At 45.1% G+C, this 26,832-nt stretch overlaps 1 protein-coding gene across 1 annotated transcript in view; it reads right to left on the bottom strand.

Moving 5' to 3' along the window:
• Nucleotides 1–389: 389 nt before the first annotated feature.
• opn7b (opsin 7, group member b) overlaps nucleotides 390–26,832 on the bottom strand; it is a 101,063-nt gene continuing 74,620 nt past the window's right edge. The window contains exon 5 of the mRNA XM_067372122.1: nucleotides 390–881. Coding sequence (XP_067228223.1) covers nucleotides 390–881 — 492 coding nt within the window. The remainder of the gene's footprint in view (nucleotides 882–26,832) is intronic.

The following is a 26,832-nucleotide window of genomic DNA, read 5'->3' as shown; positions in this document are numbered from 1 at the left end:
TTATTTTTTGATGTAAGTACATAGTAGTTAAGGCCACTTAATATAAAGTGGGACCGTATTTTTTGCTTATTTAACAAGTTGAGTGGTGTAATATCCTCTTGCAAACAGACGTTAAGGCCTTCAATCCTGCTAAACTCTTCAAAGTTTAGTTCCAACCCTAATTAAACACACTTTAACCAGCCAATCCATCTCCTCAGGATCACTTGAAAAATCACAGGCAGGTGTGCTGAAGCAGGCTGGAAATAAACTTTGCTGGACAGTGCGTCTCCAGGAGCAGGGTTGAAGACCTCTGCTTTATAGCATACTTATTTTCCTTATTATTGGACAGAGAGAAATTAAGGTTTTATTATTTCCTTCCTTCATTTTTTCTATGATTAGTTTATCTTGCTCTAAAGGAAGTCGCTGTTCATCTCAATGGAGAGCTGGCTGACTGCCACCTCACTTTGGGTAGAGCAAACCAGGATGCGTGCTGTCTTTTGGGGTGTGATGTCTAGGTAATGCCCTGTTTGTCTTTTTGGACAATGTCTGCTTGATTGGTGGGTCTCATTCAGTCCATTAGAGACCCATGTGTGGTTACAATTATCCTTTGTGTTCAGTTTAGAAAGACTTGCTGTGGCTTTTTGTTGGCTGTCTGTCTGGCACATGCAGGGACAGAATGTTCTCTTGCATTTTGTGGCATCCCGGCAGAGGGATTTTCGGAAGCTGGGCTTAAAGACGAGGTAGACCATTGGGTTGTAGAGGGTGGATGACTTGGCAAACATAGCTGCCAGGGCAAATGCTACTGGAGGTACCAAGTCTGGATCACTAAAGGCTGCCCACATCGATACCACAGCATATGGGCTCCACGCCATCAGAAATCCAATACATACTGCCACTGATAGCTATATGAAGAGGAAACACAAAAACATCAACACACATACATTGATACATATAAAACACATTGTTCTGTGTGGTTTGCAGCAGGGGCGTCACTAGGCCCTTTTTAGGGGGGCTTCAGCCCCCCTAAACTTCTGCCCAGCCCCCCTAAAAAAATATTTGATTAATAAATTTTTGATCGCTTCAGTCCCCTTTAAAAAAACTCATCTGAAACGGCGGCAAGCTGCGTCAAGTTTCGGCTCCTACCCTTATCTGAGTCTGCTTGGATTTAGCGCATATTTCAATCTGCAGGGGCGCCGAGCAGAGCGAACATCAGAGAGCACAAGGTGTGTGTCGTGTGTGCGTGCATTTATTGATAGATTGCTAATGCTATGATATTACATCTGCATCGGTGCAGTTCTTTGTCATAAATGCATTGCAGTTTACATAATGTAATGTTACTGGAGCATTGGGAGCACACGGGACGGCTCGGTTTCTCATCCAATACCAATACGTTTCGCTGCGTTCACCTTCAGCCCTTGTGTGATAGTTGTTTTTTATTCCTACAAAAATGAAGTGATTTACACCCATGAAAACATACTTTAGATTCAGAAAACGATCATGATTTATTTTAATTTACTTTTTACAATTACAGACATATTATAATGTATTTTGACATTACATTATGCAGCCATGCACAGAAATGACACACATCATTGTCTGAAAGCACTAACGTTAGATGGCCCAGAGAGAGAATGTGGAGTTATTTTGTTTTGTATTATTAAATATAGTTTTGTATTAAGTAATAATGAATCAGGAGGAGTGTCATACATAAATTAGAGTAAGCGTAGAGTAAAGGGATTTTTGATTTTCTTGATTTACTATTTATACTAGATTTGTACTTGATTTATAGAAGTGGCAAATTGATAATTCATGTTGTTATTTTTAATAAATAGAAATAAATATAGAACAGATTAATCATATTGCCAATAGACAATTACATTAATACATGGTTTGTCTATATTCTTAATGAATATTAGCTGGTTAGTTAAAATACTTAAAATGACATCAATTTTCATGGGGTGACTTTATGAATATCCAACCGTATTGTTGATTATAAAGGCTAAAAAGCTAAAAAAAACTAAAATAATTTATATTTCATTGTAGATGGATATACGACATTTTTTCTTGTCGTGCGGGAGTAGGTCTGCAAATGAGCAACAGTCAGTCAAATAATATTTTTTTAATCATACCCTTATTGGGGGCTGAGCCCCCCTAAAATCAAAATCCTAGAATCGCCCCTGGTTTGCAGTAAACAAAACAAGGGACATTAGGCCTGGATGCCCTGGATTACAAATGGTCAGATCTTCTGCTATGTACTTTTCCTTCTCTTCCACTTATCTGGGCTGTCCTGAGATGTGCCTGCTTCTCCAGCTAGTAAACACCTACAAACTACCATTGGTCTGTGGTAATTACATAATCTGCTCTGGGGCTCCTCCTTGTTTAATGTGGAAATCTTCTCCAGTTAATTTCTTCTTTCTTAAGTCCGACAAAGTCAGATGTGATAAAAACATGAACACACTGGAGAGCTACTTTATAGAAGAAAAGAAAGTCTAATTGAAAATGACACTGACAACATTGGCAATCACAACATGATTTTTTTCATGTTTAACTCTGTAAACCTGCTTGCATTAAAGCAAAGTATGGTAGCACTTTATTTTACAGTACGTGTACTTTCCTGGTACATATATAGTAATTATGTTGTACATACAGGTAAAAGAGTGGTAACACAAGGTACTTACCTGACATGTATATACATGGGAACTAATAAGAAACACTGCTGTACTTTCCAATGGTACATACATGGTAACTACTTTGTACCTATAGACAAATGTTGGGTAATAACAGGTGCTTACTTATAGTGTCCGTATATGGTAACTAACAGACACATTACTGTACTTACTAATGGTATGTAAATGGTGAATATTTTGTACTTACAGGCAAGTGTGGGTAATAACAGGCACTTATGTATGGTAACTAGTAAGACACATTACTGTACTTACTAGTGGTATATACATGGTAACTATGTTGTACTCACGGACAAGTGTGGACACAAATAACAGACACTTACTTAACTACTGTGAAACAAATATGCTTACCAAAATGATACACTGCAGTAACTATACAGCACTTCATAGTGTTAATACTTATCAAGTAGTCCTTTTTAAGCAAGGCTTTTGACACATGACAACTGAGTATACCAAGTACAGTAGTGTTACTGATGTGCATGTATGTCACCAAAATACCCCTATTAAGTGAATTATTGTCCTGTAAAGATTAGGCAAGTTGAACCGCAAAAGTATATCATCCAGTATCTTGTACCATGCTTATACCTCACCTTAAGTAATGTGTAATTTACGCCTTAACTAACTGGTATATTCACTTGTATGTTCATAATAAGTACATGGAAATAGGACTGTAAAGTAAAGTGAACCCTTGTACATAAACATTACATAGGAATTACCGTGATCTCATGAGAATACGTGTGTATTTTTACATAAAATGTGGTTTAACCACACGTACGTTTTCATACACACAAAAACATACAACACTGACGTATTTAGAGAACTAAAACGTAAAAATACTTACGTATTAACAGCAATAATAAATCAAGTAACGTAAAGTTTGAATGTAAATGAATTCCCCTGTAATAAAATCATGGGATTAATGTTTTAAGTCTGTTATATGTATTCAATTGTCATATCAATACATGTTTTCAGTCACATTTTTTTAATACAGTTTACTCATCTACTTAATATGAAATAACATTTCTGTTCGTGACTTGTAATATTTAGTTTGTTTGCTGTGAGACAGAAGGCATTTTCTCCTATGCAGCAACTGACAATACAACCATAAGATACATCAAAACACAACATACATTCACAAATCACACCCATTTTATTTGTTTGCTGTACTCCATATCTTTAGAATCCATATGTTTGTAAGGAACAGATTCAAATTCAGCCCTTTATCCATCAATCTTCATCTTCATTCTCAGCAGCAGCGACCATCACAGTCAAAGCTCGCGCTCGTTATAATTTAAATTTGAAAGTAGCGCCACCCTCGAGAAGCGTTACGACATGGTTTACGGCACTGATATCGAACGCTCATTGGCTCTCACCTGCTTCGTCACAGATTGCGACATGCCGTGTTTCAGTGGATTGACATTTTGAATGAGTGCGCGCCTTCACGTAGAGAAGCCGGATTCATCATATTCTGCTCTGTAAAAAAACTATTATTTACGGCCAAAGAGGACTGCGAGTGCAACTCATCATCATTTGGACTACTTTTGGTACGACCAAGCGGCAACCTCCCCCAGTTTCTTGTGAAGCCAATACGGAAGTTACTTAAACTGCGATTCATCGACTTGCCACTAGGGACAGGCTGCAAAAGGGAGCAGAATCTCATTGACCATCATGTTAAAACAGCCAAGTTTAGAGCAGAAAAAAACATGTTTACACTCTGGTTCACATTGTGTTTTGGTCTATACTGCTAATTTTGCCCTTCATGACAACTCTGAGGGGGGTGAATTTTTTTATAACTCATCCGTTTAAATTATATTAAGCCTTAAAGTTCTGCATAATTAAGGGCGTGGTCACTTGAGTGACAGGTATGCCGCTGCTGTCTGTGAGCCGTCATGTTACCTCAGCAGCTCATTTCAGCCACTGAATTTGGCATCTCAGTCGTATTTGTGCTTTTTTCTGGATTATTTTATACCATATATGGCTTGCTGCATACTTGAGACAGATGTCAGTCTGTGTACATGTGCTCGCATGCGGAACACACGTTGTTGGATCGTCGTGGCATTGGCTAAAAGTTTTGTTCCTGAGATTTACAACAATGACAATACCAGGAGGATATACAACTCCGACAGCACTGCTTGGATACTAGACTAAAACTGCTGCACTATTTTGAAAAATTATACTTTGGACACGTGCTCATTAGTTTGAGAGAACATTTGAAAGTTATACAGATATCTGGTAAGTTACCTATATATGTACGTATAGAGTTTTACATTATAAACAATGTTTTATGTTTTGAAATGGACATTACCAAGTGCAGCGGATTGGATTCTCTATTTCATTATAAAGGTATGAAATCCCATTTGATTTGTGTTATTTGCACACCCCACACAAATTAATTAGCCTACTGGTGTTAGAGCATATATAACGTTATCTTAAAATCACCGTAGATTGACAGTAAACCTTTAGTACTTTCTAATGATATTGTTATCTTTATTAATATTTTAGATAGTATCTAAGATAGATATGCTAGGCGGGCGTGGTTTCAGCAACAAGTCGCATGGGCTCCAACTATGTCCCACCTCTTTGCCCATTTTCAGTTATCCGTGAGTGACGTGCGGTCACGTGCAACTAAGATGGCCGCGGCCTCATTTTTGCATCAAAACTGCTGTTCAGAACTCTATGGGTGACGTCACGGACACTACGTCCATATTTTTTACAGTCTATGGGTACGACATTTTCGCAATAAATAAATTGTTGTGATTATGCTTCTTTGTCTGTCATTCTTTTATTTAAAACAGTATGGAGTTTTAAATGTTTATGGGTTACTTAAGTTTAAAGGTAGGTGTAGGATTAGCAGCTCAAAATATCGTTTTGATGTTATATTTTTAATAAAATTATCATTTTCATTTACAAAAATGTATGTTTTGTGTCTTTGAAAGTTACGTATGCTCTTACCAGGTGTAACTTGCACATTAACTGGTATAACGTTACTGGTAATTAACTGGTACGTTCAGAGTAAGTACATGGAAATAGGACTGTAAAATAAAGTGAACCATAAAGTGAACCCTTGTACATAAACATTACATAGGAATTACCAGCTCTTACCAGGTGTAACTTGCACATTAACTAACTGGTATATTCACTAGTACGTTCATAATAAGTACATGGAAATAGGACTGTAAAATAAAGTGCATCCTTGTACATAAACATTACATAGGAATTACCACCTCTTACCAGGTGTAACTTACACATTAACTAACTGGTATATTCACTAGTACGTTCATAGTAAGTACATGGAAATGTAACGAAATGTAGCGGTTATTAACCAATTTATGGATGAAATATGAATATAATAGTTCATAAGATTATGAATAAATTATGATTCATATATCGACCCAACGGGGAATTAAACATATATTGTGAATCAATTACAACGAATTATAATCAATTACATATATGATTAGTTCTGGTATAATAATTATTTAGAGAAATTGTTCGTTTGTCCATCAAACTAAGTCCCTCACAGAATATTATAAACAGAGTTATTATCTGGCCATGAAAATAACTTGCTATTATAACATCAAAGCATAAAGCGATCGAAAAACGTTAAAGTGACTTGGTTTTCAGCTGAAAGAACAAACAGAAAAATCGAGCGTGAATAACGTTTTAATATATGCAAACTACGAATACAGAGGTTATACATCTAAATATATATACAAGAAAATACACACCTATGTACAAGAGTGGAAGTAGAGAAGGAAAGAGAGAAGGCAAGAAGCAAACTCACAACCAGTCCTAAGCCAGCACGGAAATCAGTTTCATCATCTAAGATTGAGAAACGGCAGTATACTTGCATTGGTTGCGTGTGTCGAATTTCAGGTTAGCGCTGGTGCAGTTCGTTGGCTTCCTCCGTTCCGCGGGAAAGTTTAAACTGAGGACTTGAGAGTGAGTTTCGCTGAAAGATGGCGGTCCCGGAGCTGAGAGCGATGGCAGCGCGTGGTCACCGGAGATGTCCGGGAAAAACGTGCATGAGAGGCTCGTGAGACAATCGGGAGAGAACACACAAGAAATTGTGCGTCTTTGCTTTTATGACAGATAAGCCGACACACCTCCTTGAGGTGGGGTAGCCAATAACATGGGTGCAAAGTTGGCGGGAAAGCTTTCCCTTTGTTTGGCCTCACGACTTAATCCAAAGATTTATGACTATCAGATCAGATCTCCAAATGGAGTGTGTTCTTCACAGTATCATTAAACACATAGAAAAATGCATTTGTCAGCTGTGTGACATATCTCAGTGAATAGCTTGTGTCCGGAGCTTTACGGAGAGACCAAACTCGATAGGTCAGAAAGGCATAGGAGAGAAGTTATGGTTTACAGACAAAATTATATCGTTAAAATGCACACTAGCACAAATACACTCATTTAAACACCAGGAAACATGCATAGGCCCTAAAATATATGAAATATATATTTCAGCATAGTGGTAGTTTACAAATACAGTTCAAAATGCATGATTGTGGGTTTTTGTGTGTGTCTGTGTGTGTGTTTTTGTGTGTCCCTGTGTGTGTGGGGTGTTGGAATGTGGATCTGGTCAGTCTCTGGGGGGGGGGGGAGTTTTGAAGTCACCAAAGTGAGGAAGTTGCCGTTTTCTGTTTACTCTCTCAGGTCCACAAACCTGCCGACAGTCACAGTCGTCCGGAGCCGTGTTAGTGATTAACAAACAAAGTTCATCAGGTTAAAAGCGTTCTGAAAACTCCAAAGTTTGATTATCCAGATACGTGTGCATACGCTACAGATTTAGGACTGTAAAATAAAGTGCATCCTTGTACATTAACATTACATAGGAATTACCAGCTCTTTAACCTTTGCAATAATAAGCTTAAGCATTTTAAACAATTAGTAAGTACAGTAATTTGTCTTACAAGTTACCATAAATAAGTGCCTGTTATTACCCACACTTGTCTGTAAGTACAAAATATTTACCATGCATGTACTATTAGTAAGTACAGTAACGTGTCTGTTAGTTACCATATATGGACACTATAAGTAAGCACCTGTTATTACCCGACACTTGTCTATAGGTACAAAGTAGTTACCATGTATGTACCACTGGAAAGTACAGGAGTGTTTCTTATTAGTTCCCATATACATACATGTCAGGTAAGTACCTTGTGTTACCACTCTTTTACCTGTATGTACAACATAATTACTATATATGTACCAGGAAAGTACACGTACTGTAAAATAAAGTGCTACCCGAAGGGTAATATAAATTGCTATATGAATAACGTGTTGTGAATTGACTGGACTGCTGCGTTTAAGAGCTTGTGAAAACATATTTACATCTCTATGATAATATGCTTTCTTAACTGCTATTTTCTCACAGCTGTCAGTTTTGTTATGTGTATATTTTGTTTTTGAGAGAAAAAGGCACAGCACATAATTACATATTCATCTAAACCCCTGTCAAGATGGGAGTACTCAGAAATGAGGGACAGTTGGATCCAGATGCAGATAGGGTTTATTAAAACAACAAGATGCAAGAAAACCAGGAATCCAAGAAACAAGACACAAGGAACTGACCTGAGAGCACTGCCGTCAAATCCATGTACAACACCAGACAATAAGGGTCCATGAATAATCATGTACTAATACCTGAATTAATACTTAATTCAGCATGAACTTATGATTATTGAAAGCATGAACTAATCATGAACCAATTAAGGTGCTAACCTTAACTGAGACATGAGTCATAGGATTCATGCATGAATAACAGCAGCCTTAACTACATGTTGAGTTGAGAAGTATATACTTCCTGATGTTCTATTCATAGTAATTGCTTACTATAATACATGTCATTTGGAACTGCACCACTAGGGGGCTCTAGTCAGAAATTGTGTTGAGTAATGGGGAGAACAAGAATAAAAGTCCCCGTTTCTTTCTGTCAGTGGAGAGCCACCGATTCCATTAGAAACGTGGCAAAAAATTGTCATAATTACATGATAGTTATAGAGGCGACCGGAGATGCATGGCCGCAGACATGCAGATGAGCAGTCTTGCTGCATTGCTTGGGGACAGAGGACCAGTTTTATACTCTGCCAGACCAAGGTACTACTTTTGATGAAGCAATGTCTGCACTTCGGAAACACTTTGTGCCTAGAGTTAACATTGTAGCATGCCGACACACGTTCAGACAACGTGTGCAAAGAGCGGATGAGACTATTACACAATACATTGCTGCTTTAAGAGCATTAGCAGCCCCATGTGCATTTGGCCAAATGGAGAGTGAAATGCTCCGTGATGAGTTAATCGCAAATGCTTAGTTGACTGTGGTAAAGGACAAATTACTATTAGAGGAGGATCTCACTCTAGAGAAAGCTATTACAATCACATGTCAAGTGGAAGCTGCAGTTAAAAATTCTGTAATTCCACTGCTACTACCATGAAATCGGTACAAGCCATTGGTTTGGATACTAAGTACGGCAGAAGGGGAAAGGGGCCACGCTCAACTAAGCAGTCACAGCCTGCTTAAAGACGATCGGAGGATTGAAAACAAACAGCGACCGCCCAGCAACATCGCTTTAGATGTGGATCGGACAAACGTCTGGCAAATGATAAAAACTGCTCTGCTGCTAAAGTAACATGTAGACACTGGAAAAAAAAGGTTGTTTTGCTAAAGTGTGTAAAGCAGCGGTGAGTGAAGTAAGAAAGGTGGTAGTTTCAGATGTGATTGTGCTCTGCGTGGATAACATTAAACAATCTACTTCAGCCAATGATAAAATCACCTGTGAAGTGAATATTGAAGCACCAGGATGTAATAAACATATGTTACAACTGGTTGTGGATACAGGTGCGTCAGTTTCCATACTTCCAGAAGCTGCGTATAAGAAACACTTCTCACAATGCACATTAATAATAATAATAATAATAATAATAATAATAATATGTTTTATTTATATAGCGCCTTTCAGGAACCCAAGGACGCTTTACAGAAAGTTGCAATATAATATGAATACAAATAAGTATACAGTCAGTATCAATCAACCAGATGGAACAGACAAAGACGGTTAAATCAACATTAGACTTACAAAAAAAACAAGCACAGTGCTGGAAAGTTGAGGCAGACAATCAATTAACAAAACATAAAGTGAATAAGTGTGTTTTGAGGGCAGTTTTAAAGTTCTGAAGAGAGGAGATATCACAAAGGTTTTGTGGTAGCTTGTTCCAGAGCTTAGGAGCTGATATGCTGAAAGCCCTACCACCCACACTTGATAGACGGAACTTGGGTACAGCAGGTTTTCAGTGCTCGATCTCAGAGTACGGGCAGGGACATAGGGGATAATCATTTTGCAAAGGTAGGAAGATGCTAAGCCATGACGAGCCTTAAAAACTAGAATAAGAATCTTAAACTGGATGCGGTAATTAACAGGGAGCCAGTGTAGTTGCTGTAAGACAGGGGTGATGTGAGCTGATTTTTTGGTAAAAGTGAGGACCCTAGCAGCTGAATTCTGAATGAACTGCAAGCGATTTATGACTTTTTTGGGTAGACCATAAAGCAAGGAGTTACAATAATCAAGACGTGAAGTTATAAAAGCGTGAACAACAGTTTCTGCATCTTTGAGATTTAGTGAGGGTCTTAAACGGACAATGTTGCGAAGATGGAAGAAACAGGACTTGACAAGCTGATTGATGTGGGGTTCAAAACTTAGCCTAGAATCGAACAACACACAGAGGTTTCAAATAGTGGGAGAGGGTTGAACCAGGACACCGTCAATGTTAACAGAAAAATCGTGTTGGGTGAGATCAAGGGATTTAGGAGCTACTAGCAGAATTTCAGTTTTTTCCATATTCAACATTAAGTAGTTTTGAGCCATCCATATTTTGAGATTGTGTAAGCAAGATGTTAAGGAAGGGGGAGGAAAAACAGAGTTAGGTTGTACAGTGAAATGTGTCGTCAGCATAACTGTGAAAATTAAAACCATGGCGCCGGATGATCTGACCTAGGGGAAGTGTGTAGATTAAGAATAAAAGTGGACCAAGGACAGATCCTTGAGGCACTCCACGGGAGAAGGTGACAGAATGAGAGTTGAATTTGTCAATGCTAATGAACTGTTGCCTGTCTGTGAGATATGATTTTAGCCATTGTAGAGTTTCTGAAATGCCGATTGCAGACAATCGGGACAAAAGTACAGAGTGGCAGACAGTATCAAAAGTGGTCCAAAAGTACCAGAATGCTGAGAACACCAGAATCAGAGGCGAGGAGGAGATCATTCACTACTTTGAGAAGAGCAGTCTCTGTACTGTGGAGGAGGCGAAAACCAGACTGAAAGGGTTCCTGCAGATTATTCTTGTCCAAGTGAGTCTGCAGTTGAGTGGCAACCACTTTTTATAGGACTTTAGACAAAAAAGGAAGATTGGAAATTGATCTAACGTTACTCAGTACTGTGTCATCAAGGCCAGGTTTTTTAAGTATAGGGGTGATCATGGCTATTTTCAGTCCAGGTGGTACATAACCAGTCATCATGGAAGTTGTGAGAGTAAAGTTCGAGATTGGGTAGAGTATCTGGAAAGTAGAAGTTTCTGAGGGAGTTGAAGAAGAGAAAGATTGATAGATATTGTCAATTTTGTGATTTCACAAAGGTCAGAAGAACCATTAAGCAGTGTAGATGGTGGTTTAACAAGTTTGCTGATCTCAGAAAAAAGGGTCCTGGGTTTACACTTTGCTCTGTTTATAATATATTTGATAAGTAAGTAGCACGTGCAGTGTTAAGGGCTATTTTATATTGTGATATAAATTCAGCGTAGAGGGTAGCATGAGCAGGAAGACAGGTCTTCTTATAGAGACGTTCAAGACGCCTAGCCTTCGCCTTCATTAATCTGAGCTCTGGGGTGAACCAGGGGGAAGAATAAGCTGAGGGGACAGTTCTTGTCTTTAATGGGGCCAGAGCTTCCAAAACATTAGATGTAGATTCATTATATGATGAGAGAATCTCACCAGGACAACAGAGATTAACAGAGAGAGGCAGGGAGGAAGCAGCAATAGCAGTAGAGAAGTTGTCAGCGTCTATATTTTTCAGGTTTCGATAAGATATTGAAGATTTGATTTTTGATTTGGCAAGGGGGAGAGAGAAACTAAAGTCAATGAGTTTATGGTCAGATATGTCAACTTCGAGACCCTGGACACAAACATTGTTAATTCCAACAGTGCAGATTAAATCAAGGGTATGAGAATGGGAGTGTGTAGGAAAATCAATGTGCTGTGTTAAATCATAGCAGTCCAATACAGTCATAAAGTCCTTAGCAAAAGTACCGTCAGAATCCACATGAATATTGAAATCACCAAACATAATAATGTTATTATATTGAGCACATGCAATAGTAAGCAACAAGATATCAGAGAGAAAGTTAGCATGATGTTTAGGCGGTCTGTAGATCAGCAAAATCAAGAGTGGTGTGGGACCGTCTCGGTTACAAAGGTAACCCTCGTTCCCTGAAGGAGGGAACGGAGACGTACGTCGGACAGACCGACGAATAGGAATCTCGCCAGAGAGGCCAATCTACTTCGAGTGTAACTAAACGAGCCAATGCACATTGGCATGCAATCATCTGCATCAGCTGCTCGCCTCGCAGCGCTGGTATATAATGAGCAGCAGGTGCGTTTTATCTTCAGGTTTTCGCTGAGGAGCCGAACCAAGCAGGCGGCAGCACAGCAGGACAAAAACTGTGGCGACGGGACGTACGTCTCCGTTCCCTCCTTCAGGGAACGAGGCTTACCTTTGTAACCGAGACGTTCCCATTCAGTCGGTCACGTTCGACGTACGTCGGACAGACCGACGAATAGGAATCCCTACCAAAGCACCACAGGAGCTGCCCTCCTCCAGCGCTTTGTTGTAAGCCACCTGAACCCCCTTGCCTGCGGACGGTGGGACAGGGCTAACACACAGAGAGGGTCGATCACTGTTGTTCCAAAACCTATTCAGTGAGACTATTGGATAACGCTGGGAAAGCGTAACCTTCGTTTGAAGGAACGCTGCGGAAGCCACATCCTTCCCCGAAGGAGTTATGTGGAGAAGTACATATGGACTAACCCTGCAGGGCTGTGCTACATATGGAAGAACTGGGGTGACTCCAACTCGATAGAGATGGGTTCTCCCAGAGGGAAAGACACGGGCTTCGTTTAGGAGCAGCCGTGGAGAAAGCCATATGGGATCCCCGTAGGGTCACACATATGGAACCCAGCCTAAATCCGGTTCTCAGGGATGCAACGGAGTATAGGCCTGGCACCGGACGCTCCGCCACATCGGCTGCCGAAGGGTAACCGGAGGACTCGACAGGGTCTGCCTTGTAGGGACTCTCTGGAGCAAAGAAGCGCACGCAGCGCAGCAAGCCGACACTAAGCCGGGGCCTCTCCGTGCCTCTGACCTGAGGCGAGAACACGGGAGGAGACCGGCTCGACACGAAGGCTATAGTATCTAGCAAACGTGTTGGGTGTCGCCCAGCCCGCAGCCCTACAAATGTCTGTTAGCGAGGCGCCACGAGCCAGCGCCCAGGAGGATGCCACACCTCTCGTGGAGTGAGCATGCAACCTGAGCGGGCAGGGCACGCCCTGAGCTTGGTAAGCCAGGGCGATGGCATCCACTATCCAGTGGGCCATCTTCTGCTTGGAGACAGCCTTTCCCTTCTGCTGGCCTCCGTAACAGACAAAGAGCTGGTCTAAGGTCCTGAAGCTTCGAGTTCTGTCTATGTACAGTTGCAAGGCGCGGACTGGACAGAGCAAATCCAGGGCTGGGTCTGCCTCCTCCGAGGGCAGTGCTTGCAGGCTCACCACCTGGTCCCTGAAGGGAGTGGTAGGAACCTTGGGCACATAGCCAGGCCGGGGTCTTAGTACCACGTGGCTATCACCCGGCCCGAACTCCAGGCACGATTCGTCGACCGAAAATGACTGCAGGTCCCCTACCCTCTTGATGGAGGACAATGCCACCAGCAGCAAAGTCTTCATAGACAGAATCTTTAAGTCTGCTGACAGCAAAGGGAGCAATCTGGAGTGCTCTGAGCACCAGAGTAAGGTCCCAAGAGGGTATGGAGGGGGGACAAGGAGGATTTAACCGTCTCGCCCCCCTAAGGAACCTGACGACCACGTTGTGCTGACCAACAGATTTGCCATCTATGTGGTCGTGGTAAGCGGAGATAGCAGCAGAATGGACTTTGAGGGTGGAGGGGGACAGCCTACGCTCCAACCCTTGCTGCAAGAAGGAAAGCACGACACCGATCGAGCATCTTCGGGGGTCTTCTCAGCGAGAAGAGCACCACTCGACGAACAGGTTCCACTTCGAGGCGTAAGCACGTCTCGTAGACAGTGCGCGAGCCGAAGTGATGGTGTTAAGTACCTCGGGGGGTAAGTCACCTAGAACCTCCGCGTCCTGTCCAGGGACCAGACATGGAGTTTCCAGAGGTCTGGACGCGGGTGCCAAAGAGTGCCCCGTCTCTGAGAAAGAAGGTCCTTCCTCAGAGGAATGGGCCAGGGAGGGGCTGTCGCGAGGAGTGAGAGTTCTGGGAACCAGATCCGGTTGGGCCTGTAAGGTGCAATCAGCAAGACCTGCTCCTCGTCCTTCCTGACTTTGCACAGAGTCTGTGCATGTAGGCTCACTGGGGGAAACGCATATTTGCGCAGGCCCCGGGGCCAGCTGTGTGCCAGTGCGTCTGTCCCGAGTGTTCCCCCGGTCAGAGAGTAAAACAACTGGCAGTGGGAGGTTTCTGGTGAGGCAAAAAGGTCTACCTGAGCCTTTCCGAACTCTCTCCAGATCAGCTGAACCACCTGGGGGTGGAGTCGCCATTCTCCTGGCAGCGCAGCTCATGATAGCTCGTCGGCCACACGGTTGAGCACACCGGGGACATGAATGGCACGAAGCGACCTCAGAAACTTCCGACTCCACAGGAGGAGATGGCGGGCGAGTTGCGACATGCGACGGGAGTGTAGACCACCTTGACGGTTGATGTACGCAACGGTCGCAGTGTTGTCCGTACGGACCAGTACATGCTTGCCCCATAGCAGGCCTTTGAGGCGGCTCAGAGCAAGGCGTACTGCCAGCAACTCGAGGCAGTTGATGTGCCAATGCAGATGGGGTCCCGTCCAAACCCTTGACACTGCATGCCCGTTGTACGTGGCACCCCAGCTGGTGGCAGAAGCATATGTGAACACCACAGCATGCCGGGACACCTGTTCTAGGGGCACTCCTGCCCGAAGAAACAAGGGGTCCGACCACGGACTGAAGGTTCGGCGGCACTCCTGAGTGATTGGCACCCGGAACGTGCCGCGCTGCCACGCCCATCTCGGGACTCGGCCGTGAAGCCAGTGCTGAAGCCGTCTCATATGAAGCAGACCGAGCGGTGTTACAGCCGCAGCAGCCGCCATATGCCCCAGGAGCCTCTGAAAGAACTTCAGTGGGACCGCTGTCCTGCCGTTGAACGTATTCAGGCAGTTCAACACCAACCGAGCACGTTCCTCTGTGAGGCGTGCTATCTGCTCGACCGAATCCAACTCCATACCGAGAAAAGAGATCCTCTGCACCGGGGCGAGTTTGCTCTTTTCCCAGTTGACCTGAAGCCCCAACTGGCTGAGGTGTCTGAGCACCAAATCGCTGTGTTCGCACAACTGATCCCGGGACTGTGCTAGAATGAGCCAGTCGTCGAGATCTCCCTCCACGACCTTCGTGAAGACGCGGGGAGACAGGGCCAGCCCGAAGGGTAGGACTCTGTACTGATATGCCCGACCTTTGAACGCGAACCGCAGGAAAGGCCTGTGTCGCGGAAGGATCGAGACATGAAAGTACGCGTCCTTCAGGTCGATCGCTGCAAACCAATCCCGGGGACGGACGCATTCGAAAATGCGTTTCTGCGTGAGCATCTTGAACGGTAGCTTGTGAAGGCTCCGATTCAAGACGCGCAGATCCAGGATCGGTCGTAACCCGCCGCTTTTCTTGGGTACAATGAAGTAGGGACTGTAGAACCCTGACCTCATATCGGCTGGAGCGGCTCTATCGCATCCTTCGCCAGTAGGACTGCGATCTCCGCACGCAAGACAGGGGCATCGACATCTTTCACTACAGTGAAGTGGACACCCCTGAACCTGGGGGGACGCCGGGCAAACTGAATCGCATAGCCGAGCCTGATGGTCCGAATGAGCCAGCGGGACGGACTGGTGAGCGCTAACCAGGCCCCCAGAGACCGGGACCAGAGGAACCACAGGCGCACCTGCAGCGGGGCAGCGAGGTGGAACGCAGGGATGCGGCCCGGGGGGCTCTCTCTGCGAGGCGGCCCGAAGCGGCGTCACAGTGTGCTGTGCAACACTTACCTGCTTCCACGGGTGGACAGAGGGAGCAGTCGAGGCTTTGACTGCCTGCTGCTCGCTGCTGTCCGCTGGCGAGAGAAGAGGGGGATGAGAGTGGTGAGGTTTTTGCCCTCCCACTGCTCTCCGAGCCCTCTTCGGACCCGGAGATAGAGGAAACTGCTCTTTTATTGAGAATTTGGGTACCGCTGGCTGTTGGGCCAGCGACGGAACAAAAACAGAAGGAAACAAAAGATTCTCCACCCGGCCCTCCTCTGGGGGAAGGAGCGGTGCGGTCACCACCTCCTGTAGAGCAGTCCCCTCCATCTCCGGGTCGCCCGTCCTAGGGCCGCTTGGACTTGGCCTTGCCACCCTTCTTCTTGGGGGGTGGCGGGACGGGCTGGGCGCCCCGGCCGCGACCGGCTCCACGGCGCCGCTTAGCCGGAAGCTGCTGCTGCTGGGGCGTGGGAGCGGGGGCGGCCGCAGGGGGGCGCCCTCGGCGACGAGCAGTCTGAGGTGCTGCGGGCGGTGGTGGAGCAGCAGCTGACCGCCTCGGCAGGATATGACTGATGGCCTCAGACTGCTTCTGTACAGTCGAGAACTGTTGGGCAAAGTTCTCGACCGCGTCGCCGAAGAGGCCGGTCTGGGACACGGGGGAATTAAGAAACCTGACCTTGTCGGTATCCCTCATGTCCGCGAGACACAGCCAGAGATGGCGCTCCTGGACCACAAGTGTGGACATCGCATGACCCACTGACCGCGCCGTAACCTTCGTCGCAAGAAGCGCAAGGTCCGTCGCGGCACGAAGTTCCTGAAGAACTTGTGGGTCATGAACACCCGCCAGGTGGAGTTAGGGCACAGTTGCATAGCAACGGCCCGTTCCACAGGGGGTATGCGCGTATAACCCTTCGCTGCCCCGCCGTCAAGGGTGGTGAGGGAGGAGGACCCACCGACACGGTTTCGGGCAGTAAAAGGTGCCGTCCACGTGCCAGTGAGCTCTTCATGCACCTCCGGGAAGAAAGGCACTGGGGTGGGGGGCTGAGAACCAGCCCTTGCCACCCCGAGATACCAATCGTCCAACCTCGAGGGTTCGGGACATGGTGGAGGATTCCACACGAGCCCGACCCTGTTGGCGGCCCGGGAAAGCATTGCCATCATTTCCCGGTCTGAATCGGGCACAGTTGTCACTCCCGAGGGAGGCAGCTGCGCCGAATCGTCATCCCCGGAAGCATCAGGCTCACCCTCCGATGCAGCGATCGACATCCGGTCGTCTTGGGGAGCTCCGAAGGATACGGATGGTACACACCTCTGGGGTGGTCCACCGCGCTCCCCTGGCAGCTCTACTGGCTGCGGAGTGCAGGAGGGATGAGGGTTCCTAGGGGGTTGGTTCCCCGAAGGAAGCACGCTCACCGTGATCCTCAGGTCACCAGTGCCGCTGCCCGAAGCAACCCTCTGAGGAGGATTGGAACGAGGCAACGGCACTGGGACTCCGCCCCTTTGCAGGAACTGGAGTCTAGACCGCAACTCTGCGACGGTCATCTTCCCACAATGGGTACATGACTCGTCCACAAACGCCGCCTCAGCGTGCCTTAAGCCCAAGCACGCGATACAGCGTTGGTGACCATCCCGAGGCGCCAGGTAACGACCGCATCCAGCAGCACACAAGTAGAACGACATCTTTAAAAAGACGCGAACTACTCGTGTAAGCTCTTTCAGGGACTAACTCTCTCAGTGCCGAAGCACGCAGGGGAAAGCCGCTGCAGCACAGACAGGGAATGTGCAGCCTGTCGTGTGCACTCTCTTTGCAGACGCTGCTCTTACCAGCTGTGAGAACAGCTTTTTAGCGCTCTTAAAGCGCACCGTCACCAGCCGTGAAAACGGCCTTCACGCTGATACACAGCTTTTTTTTGCTCAAATAAAAAAGGCAAAACACAAAAGCAAAGAAGAAAAAATCGGCCCCGCTGCTGTGCTGTTCCTCCTGCACCGGACGAGAAGAGCAGTCAGAGAGAGAGCTGGCTCGTTGAAGTCCGTTCTTCAAACACTCGCTCGTAGAAACCACCGTGTTTGCTCAGTAGTTCGGCTCCGAAGCGAAAAGCTGAAGATGCAACGCACCTGCTGCTCATTATATACCCGCGCTGCGAGGCGAGCAGCTGATGCAGATGATTGCATGCTAATGTGCATTGGCTCGTTTAGTTACACTCGAAGTAGATTGGCCTCTCTGCCGAGATTCCTATTCGTCGGTCTGTCCGACGTACGTCGAACGTGACCGACTGAATGGGAACAGCAATTCTAAATGACAGATATTCAAAGCTAACAACAGCATGGAAGTCGATATTGATAGTTTTATATTTGTTCTTAATCACAGCTGCCAGGCCACCGCCTCTGCCAGTGAGACGTGGTTTAGACAGATGGTAGTATCCAGGAGGCGTCAGCAGGTTAAGCTCCATAAAGTCATTAGATGATTGCCAGGTTTCAGTGAGCAGTAGTATGTCCAACTTTCTTTCGACGATAATGTCATTCAGAAGTGTAGCTTTATTGGCCAGGGAACGAGTATTGAGTAGAGCAAAGTTATGTCTAAGGGGTGTATGAGTCTCACAGGAGTATGTCACATCTCTAGCCAGAGGTGTGAGAGTATGAGACACGTTATTGCAATGAAAGCGCTTGTCGTTATGGTGACACATCAATCTATGTGAGCGTATCACAGGTATTGAAGATGGGGAAATGGAGTGTTGAATCAGCCAACACTTAGGAGACCGATGAATTTAACGAGGGCGACGAGAAATTCCGAGGCTTTTACACCATTCATATGTAGAAAAATACAGCCAAGAAAAAGAGTTCATTTGGTGCAGTTGTGACGAGGTTTAAAAAAGTTCCATGTTAAACAAAAGAGAAAAAGACAAGAGATGAAAAGGGGTCTAGTGACCGCGAGTTTATTTATGAAGTACATTGCCTTACACAGTTCGAGACGAACAGCACTCGAACAGCTAATACGCAGCCACACCAAACACTGTTGCACGAACTACGTTAGCCAAGCCCAGGGGGGTACGATCGCCAGATCTGTCATGACCCGTGAATTCAAACGTACAGAAAACCCAGCAATGGGCACGGGCAGAGGGCTCGCGTTGAACAGAGGAGTGGGGCCGCACCACACACGTTAGCCAAGCCCGGTGAGGAAAACAAGCAAAACGCAAACAATGAGGAAGGTATTGAGCATTAAACCAGACACAGGCAAGCTTGCGGTGAAAATTGAGGCGTGTCACGAACACCAACCATACAGGTAAAGGCAAAAGTTTGTAAAAACCAGGAAAACAGTCCAGTAATGTTTGATGATTTTGTATCCAAAATGGGGAAAAAACACAAGAGAAAACGATGATTGATGTTGATAGTGATGGAGGAGACTGAAATAACGGTGATAGATTTGATCAAAACAAATAATCCAGACATACGGGTCAAGACAGTAACATGTTGTAGTTAGTAGAAAAAACGAGTCCAAAACATACAGACAACCAGCAACAAGGACAGGATGGTGATACACAGCTTGCAAACGGTTAGCAAACAGGAAAAAAAAAAAAAACAGTGAACATTGACGATGAGAAGCAGCAGCAACATTGACTAAGCCCAAAATCAAACTTGTCACATATGCAAAAGAATGACAACGTAGTCCCCACTACTTTTTATGTAGTGACTGCGGGATTTCCCTTGCTAGGGTTAGATTTGATTAGACTGCTGAACCTGGACATTGTAAGTGGAAAAGTAATGATGTTTTATAAACGTAGTTCAGGAGGAACAAGTCAAATAAGACACCCAATCATTACATCATCTTAATCATTACATCATCTCAACCAGCTGTCAACAATCTGTAATCAACGTATCTACCCAATCGGCATGAGTTCAGGCCTGTATATAATCACAGTCAAACTCACCCAAGGATCCTCGACAGTTTCCAGAATTTGGTGCCGCCCTAAGTTGCTATCATGTCCGAAGTCGCGTCCGATGAAGAATCTTTCATCCTCGAGGAATCTTTGCCACAATCCTCTGGCATTAAGAACCATTTTTCTCCAATCCAACGGCATTATTTCGGAGGGGCGTCAGCCCAAACAAACGGGTCCCTGCACGCCAAAACGCTGAGGCCTGTCACCACGTCCGAATCATCCACGATATCCTTCTGTGTATTTCCCTACTCTGGCCCATTCAATCATTACTGTCATAGAAAAATGACAATAAGGCAGCCGAGCACCAAGCTCGAGTCTCGGGCAATGCCGCCTCTTCCCGCGACGGAACGGGCCTTCTTCCAGTGCCAGGCCGCCGCAGCAGGCCTTCAGTAAACCCGGAGCCGCGCCGCGGCGCAGATCCAGTTCCCAGCCGGCTCACACTCTCCACTCCATCGGCTCAACCCCGCAAGAAGCACAGTTTAAATCTTTCTCGTCGTCTTTCCTGAATTTTCAGTCATTCCATCTGGATCAATGTTGATCGGGGGATTGTTTCTGTGACTTGCCATTATAAATTACTGTGCCGCTTCCTTGTGGTTAAACACGCAAACAGTGGCTCATATATCACGTTCAGTTCGCTCGCTGAATTACTATGAAACTCGGAACTTCTTGTCATCGCTGTTCTGCGATTTATCAACAAATCGCTTGGAAACTTAAAGTAATAGTATGCATTTCTGTAACTTCAACCCACAGCTTCACTATTGAGACGAGTGAATAAACTGTTATGTTGTATGTTCCTACGCAGTTTGATAAAGCATGGAATTTTTTGAGTATGATTTAAGTAATTTGAGTACCAGGTCTGGATAAGTATTGGGAAATAGAACTAAAAAGTAAACAAATAAATGTAATAAAAAAAATAAATAAATCATTCAAGCAGCGTGTTCATGGTAAATTTAGTGCTTGTTGAACACCATTGAATAAATCCAAGTTGCACATTTTTATTATGCAAAGCTCTTTTTACAAGCTAGTCTCTTTTGATCTTTACTAAATGAAGGTGCACGTGACTCAAACCAGCAACAGTTAAAAGAACAAACGATCATCTAAATCAGTCTGTAGCCTACTTTGCTGTTTGATGATTGTTCAACATCAATCAATTACAGTACAAACTGTAAACGACAGTATGGTATCGAACAATCGTGCCAGAGGTGAATATATGCTGGTTATAAAACATTTTAGGCTTATTAATAAAAATTAATAATCGATTTCTCAGCCTTGCACAGTTTTGCTGAACTCAAACTGAATTTATGGGCTTTAACTTAAATACAGTTAATTTCTAGGCCTCACCACATAAGGAAAAATTGGATATATATATTTTTTATTTGTTTCCATCTTCATAGCAGTTCCTGTTTAGAACAGTTTGGACCATCTATCTTTGCTCAGATATCTTCATGATGCGCATAATCCCGCAGGTCGCTTTTTCATCTCCTCTCTCTTGCTTCTTCGATTCATGCACTAGAAGACCGGCATCAGGCCACAGCAGCAGCGGGCCTGGGCTGGGCCCCAGATTCCCCACTCTCCTCCTCCCTCCGCCTAGCCACACACCACATACAGCTCCCTTCGCCCTCATGGCGAATGCCTTCCCTCCTAGCGTGAGGATGCCTCCGCTAGCGGAGCAAGCTCCGCTGTTTCAGCCATTTCATCCCACCGTCTCTTACCCTATCCATTGTCTGTGGCCTGTAGATGTTAGCGTGAGGATGCCTCCGCTAATAGCGCAGGCCCGGTCATCAGTCTCAAACTCTCTTTTTGTCTTTGGTCTACAGCTCAACCTCGGACCTTAGCGTGAGGCTGCCTCCGCTAGCGGCGCAGGCCCAGATGCCATATTTTACTCCCCAGCTTCCCTCTTTTCTACATTTCTTGTTCCTCCCCAGGCTCCAGGGACTGACCCAAGCGTGAGGTTGCCTCCGCTAGCGGCGCAGGCCCAGAGGCCTTATTGGACTCCCAGCTTCCCTCTTTTCTACACTTCTTGTTCCTTCCCAGGCTCCAGGGACTGACCCAAGCGTGAGGTTGCCTCCGCTAGCGGCGCAGGCCCAGAGGCCTTATTGGACTCCCAGCTTCCCTCTTTTCTACACTTCTTGTTCCTCCCTAGGTTCCAGGGGCCAGCCCGAGCATGAGGCTGCCTCTGCAAGCGGCCTCGGTCCCAGCCATTCCTCCAGCCTGCCTTTCCTGATTTTCTCTTCTCAACATTACTTTATGTATATCATGTAAACAGCATTAAGAACCTCCAAGCTCCCAGCAGACCACTTTTCCAGTAATTCGTTCCCCATAGGAGCAACAACCACAGCTGCTTAATAAGGCCTTTCCCAGCATCAGATTCAAACACTTGGTCACTGGTCATAAGAAGCTTTTAAGAACTACATCAAACTGTTTCCACATTAAAGAAGCCTAACAAACGCTAATCAGCTAGGTTTTCAGCTCCAGCTCATATTCTCACACATACCCACAAGCCATATCAAACTCAACTAATACCATCATTCCAATAAAATGGGAATGATCTCATTGCCAGTGCAGTGATGTCGCCTCGGCTCCCGCAGGAGCTCAATTCTTCTGGCCCTTCTCTCCACTGCCACAGCAGTGATGTCCCCTCGGCTTCCGCAGATCATTTATTCTGGCTAATTTCTCCACTGCCGTAGCAGTGATGTCACCTTGGCTCCCACAGGGGCTCAGTTTCTCTGGCTTTTTCTCTCCACTGCCGCAGCAGTGATGTCACCCCCGTTCCCGCAGGAGCCCAGCTCTGCCCAAACTCGCCCTCATCCAATGTTGCAAGAAATCTCCCAGTCTTAAACTAACCCTCTAAACAGATGATTCAAACCACCCAGTCAAATCAGTCAAACTTCAATCTGACACCATGAGTATTGAGCTCCCATAAGAACCTCAGAAACGGTATACATTTTCTATTCTCGTTCAACTATGGCTGGGCTTATCCGTCCGATCGCTGCGAGTATTGAACTCCCGTCGGACTGCGCAAAAGCCCTCTCAGTTGAAAATACCTAAACGTTTTGCATTTATGCCATCAGGGGCTTACCCCTCCATTCGCAGCGAGTATTGAACTCCCGTCAGACGTTGCTAGAGTGCTTACCAATCTAAAATAATTAAACGTTTACCTCACTGCCAGCAGGGGCTTACCCGTCCGATTGCTGCGAGTATTGAACTCCCGTCAGACGCCATGAGAGCCTCCCAATCCAAAATAACTAACGCTAACCTCTCTGCCAGCGGGGGCTTACCCGTCCGATTACTGCGAGTATTGAACTCCCGTCGGATGCCGCAAGAGCCCCCCAATTACTAAACGTCCTCCCCACCGTCAGCTGGGGCTTACCTGTCCGATCGCAGTGAGTATTGAACTCCCGTCGGACACCTAAAGGGGCCCCCTCAGCTGAAGCTACCCTTCTAGTCACCGCAAGTAACGAACTCCCGTTGGAAGCCATTCCTTCTCAATGTTCTGGCTGGTGGGGTTTTACCCATCCGATCGCTGAGAGTATTGAACTCCCGTCGGATGCTGCAAATCTTATCTTAGTTTTCTGGACGAAGAGGTTTATATTCATTGGTTCGCTGTGAGTATTTAACTCCCATCAGATAGAACCCTCCCGATCCGGCAGACAGCTTTCTCCTTGCAAACATCAGCCTTATTTTTATATTTTTGGGGGGTTACAGTTCCCGGCTGCTGTCCGTAGCAAACATTTTGCATTTTTGGGGGGGTACTCTGTGTTCGGGCCGATTACCGAGCTCGGAGCCCTCTCCCCGGACAGCACGCCAAATACGTTTACCAATTAATTTACCTGACTTATTTGTAAGTGTGAACTTGTGAAATGATGTTTTATAAACGTAGTTCAGGAGGAACAAGTCAAATAAGACACCCAATCATTACATCATCTTAATCAGCTGTCAACAATCTGTAATCAACGTATCTACCCAATCGGCATGAGTTCAGGCCTGTATATAATCACAGTCAAACTCACCCAAGGATCCTCGACAGTTTCCAGAATCCCTCCACCACCCCGTCTACTCACACTCTCTGGATTACTTCATATAATCTAAAAGGAGAGGGGGGGGGGGGGGTACTCTATGTTCGGGCCGATTACCGAGCTCGGAGCCCTCTCCCCGGACAGCACGCCAAATACGTTTACCAATTAATTTACCTGACTTATTTGTAAGTGTGAACTCGTGAAACGCACTGTCACAGACACGTCAGGTTCCAACCTCCACCAATCACAACGCACGCCATCTCCCGAGTACTGATCACCGCCACCTGCACCTCATTACCTCACTCATCATCACCAGTATAAAGCACACACACACACACAGCACTACTTGTCCGGTCTCGTTCGCATATACCCAGTGTGATGCTTACCTCAAGGACTACTCTTCATATACTTACCTGTCTCCAGCGTGTCTCCTTCCCATGGTGTTCCTTGTCTGCTGTGTGTGTGTGTTTACACCAACTCCATTGTTCTCCAGCGATCTCCAGTCTTCAGCATTACTCCAACTACAAAAGAAAGGACAGTAATTATCTCATTCATATCTACTCCACGAATTCCAAGTATCTGTTCACTCACCTGTTTCATCCATTTGCTCTGCTGTGGTTAAATAAACTCTACATTACCTATTACGTCTGTGTCCGTCTCCAGTGTACTGTAACAAGCACATAGACAATGCAATGAAATCTCACCTGCACCTTCTGAGACGACAGAACATTCCACAAGTCCTGTGTACACAGTGTCACCTGTATCTGCTACTCACCTCAGATGTGTGAAAGGATTCATCCACAAAGATCAAGTTAATTCAACAGTGACACCAGTACATCAAAAATGTTGATGCTTACCTCTCAGCTTCCGCAAGAAAGTGTCCACTGAGCTTAATCGTCTTCATACAGCGGGCATAATTGATCCAGTTGATGTTTCAGAATGGGTTAGTCCATTGGTGGTGGTACGTAAACGTAATGGACACATTAGACTTTGTGTAGACCTCCGTGAGCCCAATAAGAGTGTGATTATGGATTGCTAACCATTACCTCATATGGAGGATTTGTTTAAAGAACTTGCAAGTGCTTCACATTACAGTCAAATTGATCTGAGTTCTGCTTACCATCAGCTGCCTCTCCATCCTGACAGTTCTAATCTGACTGCGTTCATAATGCACAAAGGCCTTTTCCGTTTCACTCGGGTTCCATTTGGGCTGGCTTCAGCGCCATCAGCCTTCCAAAAAATGATGCAACTGGTCCTAAGGGAGCTGGAAGGTGTTCAGAATGACTTAGATGACATTATAGTGTATGGTAATTCTCAGGAGGCCCATGATAAGAACCTTCAAGCTGTTCGTCAAAGGCTAGTGGAAGTTGGCTTGCATATTAACTTTGACAAAAGCTCCTTCAACGCAGGCAAGCATTCTGTTCCTGGGCCATGTAATTTCTAAAGAAGGACTACGTCCCAGCCCAGACCACCTGACTGCCATTGCGGAGGCACTTCAACCTACAGACATGGTAGCTTTACATTCATTCCTAGGACTCACTTCGCGGTTCAACAAATTTCTTCCGGGGTCGGTAACTAAAAAAAAATCTTTGCATTAGACGTCTGCACGAGTGCACCTTTAGAGAACATTCAACCTTTGTGATCAGATTTTGGACGAGAGATGTTCTGAAACGGTCGTCATTCTGTTCTTGCATGGATAATAAAAAAAGATTTCAATTTGCAATATAGCTAGTAAGCCAACAGTTTTCGTTTATATGAATTTTTGGCTTAGCCTATAGTTTTGAGGGAAATGTTGTAGGATATTTAATTTAACCTATTTTTCTCTGTGATATTTAGCCTATATTATTCTTTGTGACATTTTTTTCTCTGACATTTTTTAGGGTGTTGACAACATCATAAGACAAATAACAAATCAAAATCTTGTATATGCAACATTTTATATTTGTTATCCCCAATCTCTTTCTTTAGGGGAAGTTTCTGGATGTAAGATTCTGGAAACAATCTAAATTTCGGGTTGGGAAGAAAATCACTATATGCGGATAGCGGGTGAACACAGAGTGAATTTTAGGCGGGAGCGGGTGCGTGCGGAATAGATCCTTGTGGGAGCGGGACGAAAAAAACAGTGTGATAGCTTTTGCTTCCAGGACGCTATCAATGTCTGAGCGGAAATACTCTACTGTGGAGAATGAGGCGCTTGCGTGTGTTTGGGCAGTAGAAAAGTGGACAACGTATGTGTGGGGACATTGTTTCTCATGTATGCCATTGAGCCATACAGACAGACTGAAATCGCAGAAATTCAGGTGCTTCTGACAGCATTGCACCTAGTGGACTTTAAAGCTGAATGCGAGGACTGTCCAGAGCTGTCACAGTTACGCCAGACAATTCAGTCAGGTTGGCCTAAACTGAAAAAATCTGTCTCCAGTGACTTGTGTCTATACTTACCTGTTAGACATGAATTGGCTGTTGAATCTCCATTGATTTTCAGAGGGAATCGTTTGATTGTTCCTATTGCACTGCGGGAACGCCTCATCCATCTGGCACATGAGGGACATCAGGGGCTGGTGCAAACCAAACAGTATCTAAGAGAGTTGTATTGGTGGCCACGAATGGATGATCTTGTTCACACAATCCTATCTGCATGTGTAACCTGCCAGGCCAGTGATAAATCAGCCAAAATGTTCACAGTTCCATTTCAGCATGTTGCTATTGACATAGTAGGACCTTTCGAGAAGTGAGCTATTGACTGTAAGTTTTCAATAACACTGATTGACTATTTTAGCAAATGGCCAGAAGTTGGTTTTGCTTCATCAGTAACAACAGGGACTGTTCTGAAATTTCTGACCATGATCTTTGCTCGAGAAGGAAACCCCTGCACCATCAAGACAGACAATGGCCCACAG

Source organism: Chanodichthys erythropterus, chromosome 20 (assembly GCF_024489055.1).
Source record: "Chanodichthys erythropterus isolate Z2021 chromosome 20, ASM2448905v1, whole genome shotgun sequence".
NCBI lineage: Eukaryota > Metazoa > Chordata > Actinopteri > Cypriniformes > Xenocyprididae > Chanodichthys > Chanodichthys erythropterus.
The sequence above is the reverse complement of the archived record's forward strand: the minus strand, read 5'-3'. Positions and strand labels throughout refer to the sequence as shown.